General features: G+C 36.3%; 1 protein-coding gene across 1 annotated transcript; it reads right to left on the reverse strand.

Annotated features, from left to right (window-relative positions):
- Nucleotides 1–333: 333 nt before the first annotated feature.
- Nucleotides 334–3,057, reverse strand: LOC126631194 (cytokinin riboside 5'-monophosphate phosphoribohydrolase LOG1-like). The gene is made up of 7 exons (XM_050301366.1): nt 2,235–3,057; nt 1,713–1,810; nt 1,540–1,570; nt 1,349–1,448; nt 1,116–1,186; nt 874–1,017; nt 334–575 (listed from the first exon to the last, which is right to left on the reverse strand). The coding sequence occupies exons 1-7, from the start codon at nt 2,355–2,357 to the stop codon at nt 492–494; spliced, it is 651 nt and encodes a 216-aa protein (XP_050157323.1). The 5' UTR covers nt 2,358–3,057; the 3' UTR covers nt 334–491.
- Between the last annotated feature and the right edge of the window lie 13,140 nt (nt 3,058–16,197).

The following is a 16,197-nucleotide window of genomic DNA, read 5'->3' on the forward strand; positions in this document are numbered from 1 at the left end:
AATATTACAACAAATGAATAAGTAACACAAAACCCGTACTTTATGTCACCTTTTTCTTGGTAATCTTTGCATAATGTTCCTCCTCACACCACTCAGTCCTTTCTTTCATAAAAACAACTTGCAACAGCCAATCAATTTTTTGAAACTATATACGAACTGAATCGATAGAATATACAAACATCATGAATCGCTGACATGAAGAACTAGTGATCAAATCGCAGGTATTGTGACCCAGGTCAGACTCTAATTAGCATAAATAATAAATAATTCTCAAAAAAATTATTAAAAAAAAAAAGAAGAAAAAATGAAATCCAAAAGCATGATCCACAGGTATGTAAAACAACTGTGTTGTTGGCACTTTTCTATTGGAGCTCACATCTACCAATGGTTGACAGCTTTTACATAATTCTGTGTATTTTTCAGAAAATAAATCGGTGAATTAATCTAACGGTCATTAATCCTCCACGACGATATGATAGATCCTGTTCTGGTCAACGAGCAATGTCTGACTTTGCCTTGTATTCCAGTTGTTGCTCCATCTCCCAACTCAGCCCGGAATGCTCTGGAGCATATTCCTGCAGGTCAATCAACATCAAAACCCCTATCAGCATCATGTCATCAAAATGGACGGCTCAGATCTCATGAGTCCTCATCATTTAGCACTTTTTTCTCAGGTACCTGTACCTACACGTACTCAATGGCAAGTTGGCAACATACTTGACTGTTACATCAAAACCAAAACCAAACCGTCTTTCGGGCATTTAGTTTAAGCCGTTGAATCAAATTTAACAGTCAAATATGTGTCAACTCTGAATGTTCGTAAATGTTAAAAGACGAAGGAATCTTTTAGTCTTGACAATTACAAAAATGTACCTCTAGTTTGCACATGAGTTCGCAGGGAGTTTCGGCAGAGACAATAATATGACGAGCTGCAAGGTCAATGAAACCTTCGTCCACAGCCTTGTCTATGAACGATAGCAGTGAGTTGTAGTATCCATCCACATTTAACAACCCCACCTGCATCATCCAAAATAATTAACTTTGTTAACTAATCAACCTCTAATTTTAATTAGTCCTATTTAATTTACAGGGACCAAAGCTGAATTATTAATTACCGGCTTATCATGGATTCCCAACTGTGCCCAAGTGATCATTTCCAACAGTTCTTCCAAGGTCCCATAGCCACCTGTAATCAACATTAACATATGGATGGTTTATTTCGGAAGTGCTTGATCGAATGCACTGTGACACTATCACGTGAAATAAGTAAACAAAGTGCGTAATTGATTTAAGAAATTAATGAAAGTGTGATTAATTTGAGACATTGTCACGATGCAGAATTTGGTACCTGGCAAGGCAATGAATGCATCAGCTTGGCGAGCCATTTCTGCTTTGCGTTGGTGCATGCTTGATACAGCTCTTATTTCTCCCACTGACTCTCCTGTGATCTAAGATTATAAAATAATTATTTATTTTAATACCTTCACTTAACAGTAATTAAAGGATTTAAAATAAATACATAATTAAGAAATTAAATACCTCTCTTGGCATGAGGGTTGTGGGAATTACTCTGCAAATTAATAAAAGCAGAATACAAATTAAGATCAGAGGAATAAAAAAATTTAGAAAAAGACAATACAAGTGTATTGTTGATTATTTTTTATTTTTTTAATTTACAATTAACTGTAAAATTAGAGATAAAATGGTTTTACCCCAACACGTGGCGGCCACCATCATAGACAACTTGAGAGATCTGACCCATCAACCCAATGCTTCCTCCTCCATAAACCAAGTCAATGTGTTTTTCAACCTGCATAAAGGTATTCTCTTTTTATATTACCAACTGACGTGCCTCCTTCAAACATCTCATCTGATTATATAAGTATGTAAAGTTCAAACACTCATCATTTATGCCATATTCGTAACGATGTTTTAAATCAATTATATATTGTTATATAACAAAAATGAATAGTAATAAATGATTAACATCGAATACCATTGTAGTGACATATCGTTCTAAGAAATGGCTCCGAATCCCAAATACCTCTAATCCAAATGAATTCACTAAAGACTTCAGTTCTCTAAGTACCAAGAAATTGGTGCCTCAAACTTGGATTAATTTTGTAGAATGACACAAGAGTTTCGATTCTTCAAACATTTAAAGGGTAAAAATAAAAATAAAAAAACTATGAACTTTAGAAGGAGTGAAGAGAGCAGTGAGAAATAAGAGTTACCAATTCTTTGCCGAGTTGAACGGCAGCAAGCTGGTAGCTCGGGTTCTTGCCAGCACTGCTGCCACAGAAAACGCAGATACGCCTGAATCTCGATTCCTTTGCAATCTGCTGCTGATTTTCCATCACAGGAAATTAAACGCCTGAATCCAATTGGGTTTCTTCAATCGAGAAATGTAGAGAGAGAGAGAGAGAGAGAGAGAGAGAGAGAGAGAGAGAGAGAGGGGATTAACGTGAAGGTGTTTGTTGTGTTCAACAGTCAAGCAATCGCTATGAATGCCAATGACAAGAGTTGAGGGAATGAAATTGGTGGTATTGGTTCATTATTTATACTGGCAAAATATTCAAAATTAAAAATGTGTTATCTACACACATCTCATTTTCTTTTATTGTTCGCACACTTTTAATACCGGATCGAATGAATTTATAAAAAAATTAAAAGCATTTTGAAAATCTAGGATTTTAAATGACACTATAAAAAAATCTAGAGATACTCATTTAAAAGATCAAAAAGGTTTATAAAAGTTAATAAAAATTCAAAAAGGTTTATAAAAGTTAATAAGAATTCATATATAAAATCTAGGGGCATTCAATTCTATGAAGATTTGAAAGAATTTATAAAAGTTAATAAAAATCTGAAAGTATTACTCGATCAGGATTTTGAAAAAGATAATAAAAGGAAAAAAAAAATTAGCCCTTAGATTCTATATTTTCGAATAAGAAAGAACTGGAGTTGTGACCAACAAAAAAAAATTATTAAGAAAGGGCTGGAATAAGAAGAGAAGTTCCAACCCCTTTAGTTTCAACAATTTTATAAGAAAGAAATCTTAGTCGATATCTGGTGATGACTTCCCCAGTTATTAGGTATTAATATAATGATTTGGATATAACTAAGTTAATTATCATAATTAATTGATATAAATTTGTATTTTCTAACAGCTTCATTCCAGCTAATTGGGATGATGAGATAGGCACGTACGTACTCGTCCTTGACTAATTGTTTCTAATTAATTAGTTTCTTTGGCTTAAGCTTCGTTTACAACTGAAAATAATAGTGCAAGTCGAATTATTTTAGGGAAATTTTATTTGAACTTATATAACCTTATTTTACACCCAACTTAAATTTTAAATGTTAATTGTCATTTTTATCCTATTACATAATTATCATTAAGTACAAGATGAAATTAATAATAAAACTAAAAGTTATCAATAAACTCATACTCAATAATCAAACTCTACCATCCCTCAATCTTTAATCCTATGTTCATTTTGACTAATGGATGATGATTTTTGAAGTTCCGAATCCTTCAACTAAGATATAAATCGATTTATGCAAGTTATTTTGTTTGATTTTTTTTTTTTTTAGAGTTTAAAAGTATATTGCTTGCAAAGAAGGTCTTTGTTAGCCCGTGAATAAATTTCTGTATAGGACTCATAACTCTTCCAAAAGGAAATGGGAATTCAATACTACCACCAACTGAAACATAAAAATAATGAAGCTAAAACACTAGTAAATAGCTTGGCATATACATAACAAAACATACAAGGTAAAAACAACTGAAGTGAAGAAATGTTGTCACATCCCGGTTCGGGGTCCACCACATCCTGGGCCCGCTCCACCATCGTAGCACGATATTGTCCGCTTTGGGCCCTAACCACTCATTCACGCTTTTGTTTCTGGGAACTCACATGAGAACTTCCCAGTGGGTCACCCATCATGGGATTGCTCTCGCGCGCTACTCGTTTAACTTCGGAGTTCCGATGGAACCCGAAGCCAGTGAACTCCTAAAATGTCTTGTGCTAGGTAGGGATGGGAATATACATATAAGGCTTAGATGATACATTCCCTTGGGCGATGTGGGATGTCACAATCCACCCCCTTAGGGGCCCGACGTCCTCGTCGGCACACATCCAACCAGGGATTGGCTCTGATACCAAATTGTTACATCCTGGCCCGGGGTCCACCACATCATAGGCCCGCTCCACCACAGTAGCACGATATTGTCCGCTTTGGGCCCCGACCATGCCCTCATTGTTTTGTTTCTGGGAACTCACATGAGAACTCCCTAGTGGGTCACCCATCATGGGATTGACCTCGCCCGCTACTCGCTTAACTTCAGAGTTCCGATGGAATCCGAAGCCAGTGAGCTCCCAAAATGCCTCGTGCTAGGTAGGGATGAGAATATACATATAAGGCTTAGAGGATCCACTCCCCTGGACGATGTGAGATGTCACAAATGTACTTTTTGAAGTTCTTGAAAGCAGCAATGTCATCCATCAACCAATGCGAATTCGAAAGGATTCATCTCCAAAAGTGAAGTCTAGATCCGGAACATAGTGATAATTAACAAAATTGTTCTTACTTCTAACAATTTGAAATACAGCAAATACGGCTTTGATAAAGTCCTTGAGTTCTGCTTTGATATATATTCAAGATTAATTTAAATCGATGAACATGAACTCAATGGATATCATACTTGAGCAAATATGGTTTTTGCGTGGCACTAAAACAGAAGACGATTGGGACATTGATGATAATGATTATCATCCATCCTATACAAATGAGAACAATGTATATCATTGTGACTATATTTTTTACTCTAGCGAGAGAAGAGGATCACCATCCTACATGGGCACTTTCTTCATGAGAAATATTGGAGTAGTAGGTTCGTACATTTAAGAATTAGATATGAAAATAGTTTAAAAAACAGAATTGTCTCCAACTAATTTTGGGTTTATTTTCTAACTGGGTGTAAAGATAAATATATGAGTAAATTACATAAAACTACTTCAACTATTGGGTCATTAACAGTTTCATACCTCGTCTTTAAAAAGTTTCAATGACATACCTCATCTACGAATATTTTACAATTTCATACCTTCCATTAAATTTTTGTCAATTATTTCGTTAAATAGTGATGTGGCATGGGACGGAACTCATTATATATTAATAAATTAAAAAATAATTAATGTATTAAAAAATTAAAAAAAATCAAATCAAAATTTATTTTTTTTGGCATGGGGACCCACCCCTTCCCTCACCCTTTCTTCCCCCGCCCCCCTTATCCGACCCAAAACCCAGATCCCTTCCCCTTCCCTGCAGCCCCCGACCCCTTCCCCATCCACACCAACAGCTCCAACCTTCCCCACATCCCCTCTTCCTCATCCACCCCCGCCTCTCACTAACACCGGCGCAGGCCTCCTCCATGTGGAACTGGAAAAATTTCTACCCTCCGCCGTCGCCGGATTCCAAGTTCTTCGACCAACGCCAAAAATCGCAATCCCGCCAACACCAAAAATCGCCCCACTATCTCGACCCGAAACATTCGGACTAAAACGATACAAAGATGGAGCCGCCCAAGGCCGAAACATAGAGATTGGAGTATGATTTCTTCCTCAACCACCGAAACCCAAATGCCCAGAACGCCCATCACCAAAAAAGGCACGAGTCGGGAAGAGGGGTGGGAGGCAAAGAAAGAGGAGATAGGTCTGGGGGGGGAGATGTTGGCGTGGGTGGGGAAAGGGTCGGGGGTTGCAGGAGGGGGAAGGGAAGGGATATGGGGTTGCAGGGAAGGGGAAGGGATCTGGGTTTTGGGTGGGATAATGGGGGAAGAAAGGGTGCGGAAGTGGTCAGGGGTTGCAGGGAATGGGAAGGGGAAGGGATCTGGGTTTTGGGTGGGATAATGGGGTTTTGGGTGGGATAATGGGGGAAGAAAGGGTGCGGAAGTGGTCAGGGGTTGCAGGGAATGGGAAGGGGAAGGGATCTAGGTTTTGGATGGGATAATGGGGGTGGGGGAAGAAAAAAAAAGATTTTATTTTTTTAATATTTAATTAATTATTTTTTTAATAATTTTTAATTTTATAATAGATGATGGGTCCCGTCTCATGCCACATCATTATTTAACGGAATGATTGACAGAAATTTAACAGAATGTATGAAATTGTAAAAAATTCATAGATGAGGTATGACATTGAAACTTTTTAAAGACGAGGTATGAAACTGTTAATGACTCAATAGTTAAGGTAGTTTTATGTAATTTACCCTATATATATATATTGAATTGGGTTCATGATGGTAGTTTAGGTAGACATTTGAGTTTAAAAAGATATTGATAATTTAATTGAAATTAATATGAATGTAGAGAGTAAGTTGAGTGTAGAAAGAAATTATAAGGGTTTAAATAAAATTTCTCATTATTTTAATATATAATGCTGGTTATTCTTAAACAAATCAATAATTATTTCGACTTGGCAATAGTTGAACTGTTAACCTGAGATTAGTAATGGGACACATCAGCAATGCATCAACTAGCTTGTAGTCTATAGTCACGAGGACATGCAATATATATGCTTGGAAAATTCTAAGAGTATTTGAGATGTGACTTAATTACTTGTTATGATATATCCATTTGTTAATTATCATCAAATTTAAAATTAATATAAATGGTATAATTAGTAGTCTGGCCAGATGGTCCATCGTGCAATGTTGCTCTCTCTTGAAGATTCTTAAACTTGCAATCTAAATAAGGTGATAGAATATGATACACCTTGCTAGTTACTAATTAATTTTCAATTCTATAATATATTAATTCATATTTAATAATTTTCAGTTTGATTTCTATTTGTAGGAGAGCTTGTTAATTTGATTGCTTCATTATAGTGTGCTACCTCTTTTGGATCTATATGTGAATGGCGGAGCTGTTTTATTTGGTGAATCTACTTCATTTGGTGTTCTAGGATTGGGGCGGTGATTAGGTGATGTGATTGACCCATGGGCATCGTACCCCATCCCAATTTATGGTTTCCTTGTAATACGAAGTTCAGCAGTTTTATTAATCTGAGTAATCGTGCGATTACTGATGAGCTCGGATGAGTGCTTGAAGTCTACTCATTGTTTTGTAATTAGTGATGTTTTATTGTAATATTTTTAATCTAGTTTGCAAGGACCCTTTTGGGGCAGAGTTCTTCATGATATATATTTGTAATGCCCTTTTATCAATGAATGAAATATAGTACTCTTCTTAAAAAAAATCCATATATATATAGATAGATCTATATATTGTTAAACTATACTTTAATTACATGAGAGAAACCTATATATTCAAATTAAGTATAGCTTCCAAGATCTTTCCTACCACCACACACACACACACACATATATATAGTATTCTGTTTGAAAATTAACTGCAGAAGTATATATAAAGATTTCTGGTCCGCCTATTATTAAGTCCAGAAAGGTTAATATTTTCATAATGTAATCACGTTTATATCCTTTTTAAGTAGTCATATAGTTGGTTCAAAAAAACTCCTAATCTTACTTAGGATGTGCTTTTTTTTTACGGATTCTACGATCGGTTGATTGTTTCTTTGCCTGTATGAACACGGGATCTGTTTCTTTGCCTGTATGAACACGGGATCTCTTTTTCCTTCTCCAAAATTCTTCCATTGAATTTTACCAGAAATTTTTTTTCTAGAGAAAGCTGGTTGAAATAAACGTACGTAAACCATGGAACTCTGGTTAATTAAAGCGACCTTACCCTAAATTCCTTGACATTTTCCCATGCAAAATTCAAAAGAACACCGTGAACAATGGAACTCTGGTCCAATTAATTCAAAGGATTTGGATAGAGTATATTCTCTTCCATTCAAAGTCCGAAGTGCCCTGAAGAATGACGGTCGTTCCTCTTTTTTCTTTTCTTTTCTTTTTAATTAGAATGTTCCAAAGTAACTTTTCCTTTCATCTTTTTGTTTTTGTTCATGAAGTTTCAAAGCATATAAATCTGTATTTTCTTGTTTATAATTTGGTTTTTGGTTCTGGATGTTCAAGTCTTTGGAGCAAAAGAGAGAGAATTGGTTTCCTAAACTTTTGAGCCGTGAATGGCTCCTTTGTTCCTTCGTTTTTAATTATTAACCGACACTGGCAAATGGCTACGACTTTATATTGATTCCATTCCTTTTTATTTCTTCCTCAAGAGATTACTGCTTAATCTTGTTTCTCGGTGGTTAATCATTATGGTCAACAGATGAATTATTGATTGAGAGCTTACAGCATAATTAAGAATAACCATTTGTGCGTGTTCTGATTTAAATTCTAAATTTTTAATTGGAAGTAATATTGCTTAATTTATAACTAGCATATTTGGCTTTAGCAAAGTTGCTAGAACAATTTTCTCTTCTCGAGACCCAAGTTTGAATCCCTTTACCTATAGTTTAAAGAGTAATGTTAGGAAGACTATCTAAATTGAGCCACCTTCTATATTATCTGATGTGGCAAATAATATATACATGATAGGTCATTAAATTTAATGAGTGGACATTTTATTTTATATGACATAGTTTATTCTAAAAAATAGTAATTTGAAGCTCTTTCTTCTTCTACTTCACATCCCCATCCCCACCCGTTACCGTCAGCCATCCACCACACGCCCACCGTCGACGGCCTCAACGGTGACCACCTTTTTCTCTGTATTCTTCTTTTTTCACTTTCTTTTGCTATTCTCGTGTTTAGATATTAGGTTTCAATTTAAATACTGAAATTGGCCAATGATTTTGTAGATTCAATAGAAACCCTAATATTCAGATCGGAGGCTTCTACTCTAGAGAGAGAGAGAGAGAGAGAGAGAGAGAGAGAGAGAGAGAGAGAGATGGAGATGGAGACAGAAGGGCCGACGCCAATAACAGACGGGATGAGGAAGGAGGATAACCATGGGATGGCTAGGCCGATAGGTTTATTTTCAATTTTGTAATTTCTTTTTTTCTTTTTAATCTCAATGTTAACTTCTTATTAGATTAGATGATCTTCCTAGCATTTTCTTAGTTTAAATGAATACGTATAAATATCATTTAAATGAAAACAATATATGCATGCATGATGTTACCAGGGTACATAGCAGACTGCATGAACGTTTTGGTACAGTTTTCTTAAACATACGTCATGCATGTAACCAGCGCGGAAAACTCGTTTTTAAACCCTAGCTCTCAACTTAGATAGCTTGTTAAAGCATGATTTTAAAATATAAAAGTACACCCTAGATGGCAACTCAGATCGCGAAAGCTTGTGTTTAAAGTTATTACTGTTTAATCTCGAAAGCAAAGGGTAAAGTACAACTGAGGGAAAGAAAGCATTATACCCATGTAGCCCTGAGGGAAATAAATTCATAGGCAATAATATAATAATCCACAAGATTTTTTTTTTTTTACTTTTTTCCCTTACCCCCATGTAACCATAGTTTTATACGTATACAAAAATTATTATCCTCTTTACTTTAGTATTTTCATGCCTTAAGATGCAGCTCTACAATCCAACCATTCATTCATTTATTGAACGTAATACGTAACATTGAACTAAATTATTGTTAGCCCATTATGAGGCTAGCCCACCTCCTCCCCCGTAGTATAGATAATATCGTTTGTTCAAAAAACAATTGATGGAATTTGGCATACTGGGTAGGGACTCCTCTTTCGGTTTGAATTGCTTGAAAAATTAGATTATCTAAACTTAGTAAGTACATTTGCGTCTAAAAACGCAAGACATAATATTTAAGTAATGCTTGTATATCTTTCTTCATTTGATATTAATTTTTAATGATATTTGGTGTAGAAATTGACTTTTTCATGTATTTAGCAATTTTTTTTTATACATGTCAATGTACGTACAAAAGGTTGGGGGTCAGAGAACTCTAGGGCCGGCCCTGCATTATGTGTGTGTGTGTGTGTGTGTGTGTGTGTGTTTCATGTGGATCATGATATATTAGTGCTATCTCTTTTCATATAGCTTATGGGATGGATATATACAAACGTATGATCTCCAGTCTCCACAGAAAATACATTGTTTTGAACCCCTTGATTTTCCGTTTGACCACAGAAAAATAGAACTTATAAACGCTTTTGCTTTCTGAAATATAAATATTATTATGTTTGATTAAGAAAAAAGAAAGAAAGGCACACAAATATGAATATATCTTCTGCGGAAATACACTAGTCTCTTGTAATCCAACTAATAGAGGTTTCCCACAAACACATCTAATCTGGTTCGTAGCCTAGTGTTTTGTTGCATGTATTAAAACATATATCTAAATTCCTTTCGAATTAATTAAAATGTGTAAGAGGGTCCTTGGTTCTCCAATCAAACCCATTAAAAACTTCCCTTTGTTTATATGTACCGAACTGAAAATTATTAATTGATTAAACGAGTGAAGTTTGATTTGATTTGATTTTATATTTTTTTACTCTATATTTTTTTCTTTCCATAAAGTGGGGTTTTGTCCTTGACTAACAAACTGGTTGAAAAACTCTGATCGATCTTGGTGTGAGAATTAGAAACCTCTCTCTCTCTCTCTCTCTCTCTCTCTCTCTCTCTCTCTCATAAAAGAAAGGATGACTCGTTCATAATAAATGATATAATAGAAATATAGTTAGAGGGGTATTATTATAATTAGGTTATATAGCTATATAAGGGATTGTGTAACTATTATTTTCTTAAGTTCATTTGTATACATTTTCTCTAATCAATCAATACAATCTCTTTTGTTCTTCTCTACCAATTCTTTCTCTTCCTCTGTACCAATCTTCACCTTTTGCAATATAGTTAATAGTTCATGCATGTATTTGGAATCTGCTTTTGGATATCTATGAACTTTTTGAGTCTAATATGTTTCCTAGACTTGTGTGACTAAGTAACATCTAATAGCCGAATTGTGCGACTACGTAAACGTGCGAGACTATACGTGGCAATGAAAATCATATATACATTAAAGATGACATCTAACTTGCTTTATGTTGCAGTCCCATGTTGAATATATTTAATACATTTTCGAAAGTATATAACATTTTTTTTTTAAGTTTAAAAAGCATAAAAAAGTTTGGAGTTTCACAAGATATTTTACATGTACATGCAACCGTTGATATTAAAAACTACCAAGCTCACGTGGCACGTAAGTCGAGTAACTAATGAGTTAACTATGTCATTTAGTTATGTGCGGGGCGTGCCAACTCGATAGCCGAGCTCAGCCGGGAAGTAAAATATGATGATGTCGCGTTGAGCGAGCTGGCCGAGGAAGGAACACGTCTCGGCCTTTGGGTTCTGGAGCCTGTAGACAAGGCTGCTAGTTCTGCGAAGTTCAATATCAAATTCAGCTTTCAATGTGCCGAACGTAGTAACATGGTAACACCTCACTTCACCGAGAAGGCTGATGAGATGACATCTACCAACAAGGACTCGAAAATCTGTATCGACTGAGACTTGGATAAATAACTAGTTGATCTTGAAGCAGTGCTGTTTATCCAAATTGAAGATGTCGCCTGTTGCCTTTACAGTGTTGTTTATCCAAACTAAAGATGTATTGACGGAAAAAGAAAATAAAAATCTCAAAGTGTTGGAGAGGTTTGCACAGGGCAATTTGTCTGTTGAATTTGAAGGGCTTTTTTAGTCGTCTGCCACTTGGTATTTATAGAGACCTGCATGCCCAAGGTGTGAAAGCCAATCCCAATTGCACTGTGACTCTGAGTCTTTATTTGTTGATGCTGACCACACACTTATCCCATGCATAATCACAATAATAAATGAAGCTCTGAAAATTTTATCTTATATGCACATAAGTCCATGCCTTATCACATCAATCAAAGCTTGATCCCATCTTTTCCATCCTGACCTTCCAATACAATCTTTTTCAAAGATTCAATCCTAATTGCATCATCACCATCGTTCAAAATCCACGTGTCCCTTTGTAGCAACCTAATGCAGTCCCACTTTATCTCCACATCTTGTATGCAATCCCACCTTTTCCTGGATGTGATAATGCATGCAACTTCATTAATCCCATTTAATTAAAATACTTGGTATCCTACCAAGATACTCAATGGCTATGTTAGGACTCAAGCCAAAGGGAAGAGTCCAACCCAAAAGACTAGCCTGATAGGTGGGAGGACCCAACCCAAAAGACTAGCCTGATAAGTGGGAGGACCCCTTGTACTTAAGTACCATTACACAATTTCTTGTGTAGCCAATGTGGGATCATAACATTACACCACCCTTCGGAAGCCGAAACCCACGACGGCCCTTACTCTGGTGGCTTTCACTCTTAACGGCGGCACTTTTTGTGCCACCCTATTAAGGTAGCCCTTTCCAGGTTGCCCTCTCCGTAGCATCGGGAACCTAGGCTCTGATACCAATGTTTGGACTCAAGCCTAAGGGAAGAGCCAAACCCAAAATATTAGCCTGATAGGTAGAAGAACCCCTTGTACTTAAGTATCACTACATAATTGCTTGTGTGGCCGATGTGGGATCGTAACATTGCCCACCCCTTCAAAAGCCGACACCCACAACGGCCCTTACTCTGGTGCCTTTCACTCTTAACGGCGGCGCCCTCTAGTCATCCTGTTAAGGTAGCCTTTTCCAGGTCATCCCCTCTGCAGCGTCGGTTCGTCTGGCTCTGATACCAATGTTAGAACTCAAGCCCAAGGGAAGAGCTCAACCTAAAAGACTAGCCTTATAAGTGGGAGGACCCCAAGGACTTAAGTATCACTACACAATTGCTTGTGTAGCCAATGTGGGATCTTAACATTATGATCTGTAATTAGTGATTAGCTTAATCACTATTAAGGGTTTAGGATTATTAGGCTTATTCTTGTTTTAGTGGAGTTTGTTATAATTGACCAACTGGCATGATGAGTTGTAACTTGTATAAGAGCACTAGCTCTCAGTATTGTAATAAGATAACAGGCTATAATACTTCCATATTTGCACATGCTATTTGAACTCCTCCATGCTTGAATTATTGGAAGATAATCTCCCAATACAACTTAAAAACTCCAATACGAGAATCCCGAACAGACCAGTGGAAGAAGAAAAGTCCTTGATTTCAATCTGCACTTTGGGTACAAAGTTGATCACATTCCAACGTCTAGAATTCTTCATAATCATCCGACAATCTCGATTGTTTGGGCTAAAAATGTAAAATCGGGTCCAAACAGTGACAAAATGTTACTGTCCATTTGTAATGAGTTTTAAATTTTATCGAGCCTCATTAGTGTGTAATGGATTTTTTTTTTAATTTTATTAAAAAATAAATAGAAAAATTACCAGTAAGGTCTGACAACGATTGCCAATTTTATTTTTATTTTAAAAAAAATCATTACGGTTTCGTCACGCCCTAAGTTTCTTAAAGTTTATGTTGAATTTCGAAGATTTTTCAAACGTTGATAATCGTTGTCGGGCCTTATTAGTATTTCCTATTTATCTTTTAAAATAAATAAAAATTATCCATTAAACACAAATGAGGCTCGATAAAATTTAAGACTCCTTCCAAGAGGCCAGTAACATTTTGTTTCATGTACATGAAAAAGATTCGGAATGTCCAAAATTAAATTTAGGAATCATGTGGTGTAGCTAGAATGACTTAAATTTTGACTTATAATGAATCTTGTAAAATTCTCGAAAGTGAATGGAAATCGTGTGCTATAACTCATAGGTTTTATGGAAAATTAAATTTTTTTTAGTTTTATTTATATATTTGCATGAGAACAAAAGAAATGTTGCAAGACCTCTAGATGTGATCCTATCGTTTATTATTTATAAGCACTTTTAGATTTTTTACACATAAAAATGTGAATAAATTTAAAACTAAAAGTGCTGATACACACAAGTGCGCGGTGAGCGGGTATGGACCCATTTCACACGTGATACAGAGCATAAGAAAAGTACAATGATGTAAGATAATAATTATACCATCATAAGGAGCCACCTGAACTGGGAGTGCCACAAGTCCTCGTCGATACGGAACTTTGCTACTAGAACCTGGAGGGGTGCAAAATAGAAAGTGTGAGTGGGCAAACAAAGATTTTTAAAATCATTTCAATTATCAAATGTAGTAACCCCTCGCTGTAAAACCTGTATAGTCTCCAAAAAATTATACTACGTAGAAGCATGAAATCAAATGTATACTAACGGTAAATCCAGAAGTATACCACTACCCAACATCTCATTAGCAATATAAATAATCATGTGCTTAATAACTCATACTAGCACACAAGTCGGAATCACCTAGGGTGACCTGTACGATTGCACCCATATCTCATCAACCAATGCTAGCACATAAGTCGGAGTCACCTATAGTGATTTGTACAACTCATCCATATCTCATCAATCAATGCTAGCACATAAGTCGTAGTCACCTATATAGCTCATCTACCAATTCCTGCACACGAGTCGGAACCACTTAAAGTGGTCTGTACGACAAGCTAGGTGTAAATAAATACGCTCAAGTGTTATGATCACGTGAAAGCTGTGCGAAGTATCGCAAGTCACCTACGAGTCAGAACCATCTAATGTGGTCTGTACGACAAGCTGGCACCTACCTTGGATCCAAGGTGAGCGTGTGGTGCAGGAGGTGAACGATCACATGAAGGCTAGGCTCTGGCCACGGGCGGAACACTAACACTGGGGTGTTGGATAATGAGCTATAACTGCATCTATTATAACATGTACGACTCATGGACAACCTGTATGACAATGTCGGAGTTGCCTATCATTGCAACATGTACGACAATGTCGCAGTTGCCTAAAACACACATGTAGTCATGCCATAACTTCATCATTTCAACTAATATCATAAACTCACCTGAACTTACCTGAGTCTCCTGCATTCACCTTTGCACTTCAAAGCGTTCACAATAATTATGTGCAAGTAATATACATATGGATATACTATGATGCAATATAATACTCAACCATGTCATAGCATTTTCAATTATATACATACATATATATATATATATATATATATATATATATATAATATGGCATAAAATGCATAAGTTGTAACACCCTACTCCCGAACTATTTATTTTCGGGAATAATTATCGACGATAAGTCCAATTAGACACTAGTTTAATTAACTATCATTACTTACGTTTTCTTACTTCAATTTCTTGATTCTTCACACATTGATTTATGAACTACATTTAACCATCAAATCATAAGGTTAAATCTCACATTTTCCACCAATCTCCTTCACATTGCTCAATTCCCCAAACAAGGTTATTGTCTCAATTATTTAGTCTCATTTATTGTATGGTTGCATCTAACGTCTTGTTAGACTGCCTACGTACCCTAAACAGGGATCAAGCCATTCGTAGTTCACACTAGTACTTCAAAGCACTCACAGTAATTATATGTAGGTAATATGCATAAATCAATTTTAAAACGTTTGTGGAATTATCAATCATATATATATATATATATAATATACACAATAGAAGGGAAAAGACCCACTCACTTGAGGTTCGCGCTACAACTCCCTAGCACGAATCTCGAGACGTCACGAACCAATGTCGCATGTGGCCAAGTCCAATTTGGCCGAGAAAAGCCCCAAATTCGCTCAAACTCGCCAGAAACCCTAAGATGGGTGTTCTTCGATTCGACTTCCTCAATGTTCCAATGCCCCTACAACTGATTGGGTCTTGTTCCTAGGTCCAGGTGGAGTTGATTAAGGGTGATAGTGAATGGTGATACTCAATGGAATGACGAAACGCCAACGAGAACCCTCGGGTTCTCCGGTGGAGTTCTACCCGAAATAGGCCTTAAAACCTTTGATTTTTTTTGGCATAAATGGTAGATGGAAGGTGGTGCAAGAAGTTACAAGTGAAGGATGGATGAAACTCGCCTGAAAAAATGGTGGAATTGGCCGGCATTCATCTGGGTCGAAACCGGGTTGGTGGTGCACGGGTTGACAAAGGAAATTAAATAATTTAACCTTTTCTAGCTTCTCTCCCCCTTCCTAAGGTCCTTTTCCTCCCTCTAAAAATCTAATTGGTCCCCTTCATTTTAACTAATTTAACCTTTAACCCACATGTGGAAATTAAATAATTCCCACAATCTATAGTTTTACAACTTCAAACGTCCGTAACTATACCGATATAATCCAGACTCGCAAACGGCTTTCGCCTATGTGTTCGTACCAACGATTAC

Source organism: Malus sylvestris, chromosome 8 (assembly GCF_916048215.2).
Source record: "Malus sylvestris chromosome 8, drMalSylv7.2, whole genome shotgun sequence".
Taxonomy (NCBI): Eukaryota; Viridiplantae; Streptophyta; class Magnoliopsida; order Rosales; family Rosaceae; genus Malus; species Malus sylvestris.

What these genes read in the sequence shown, in the direction of transcription:
- LOC126631194 (XM_050301366.1), bottom strand. Translation starts at nt 2,357, where the DNA reads ATGGAAAATCAGCAGCAGATTGCAAAGGAATCGAGATTCAGGCGTATC. An exon ending in GGTGGCCGCCACGTGTTGGG is followed by an intron (nt 1,571 to 1,712) that starts GTAAAACCATTT and finishes ATTAATTTGCAG; the next exon opens with AGTAATTCCCACAACCCTCA. An exon ending in CAACCCTCATGCCAAGAGAG is followed by an intron (nt 1,449 to 1,539) that starts GTATTTAATTTC and finishes TTATAATCTTAG; the next exon opens with ATCACAGGAGAGTCAGTGGG.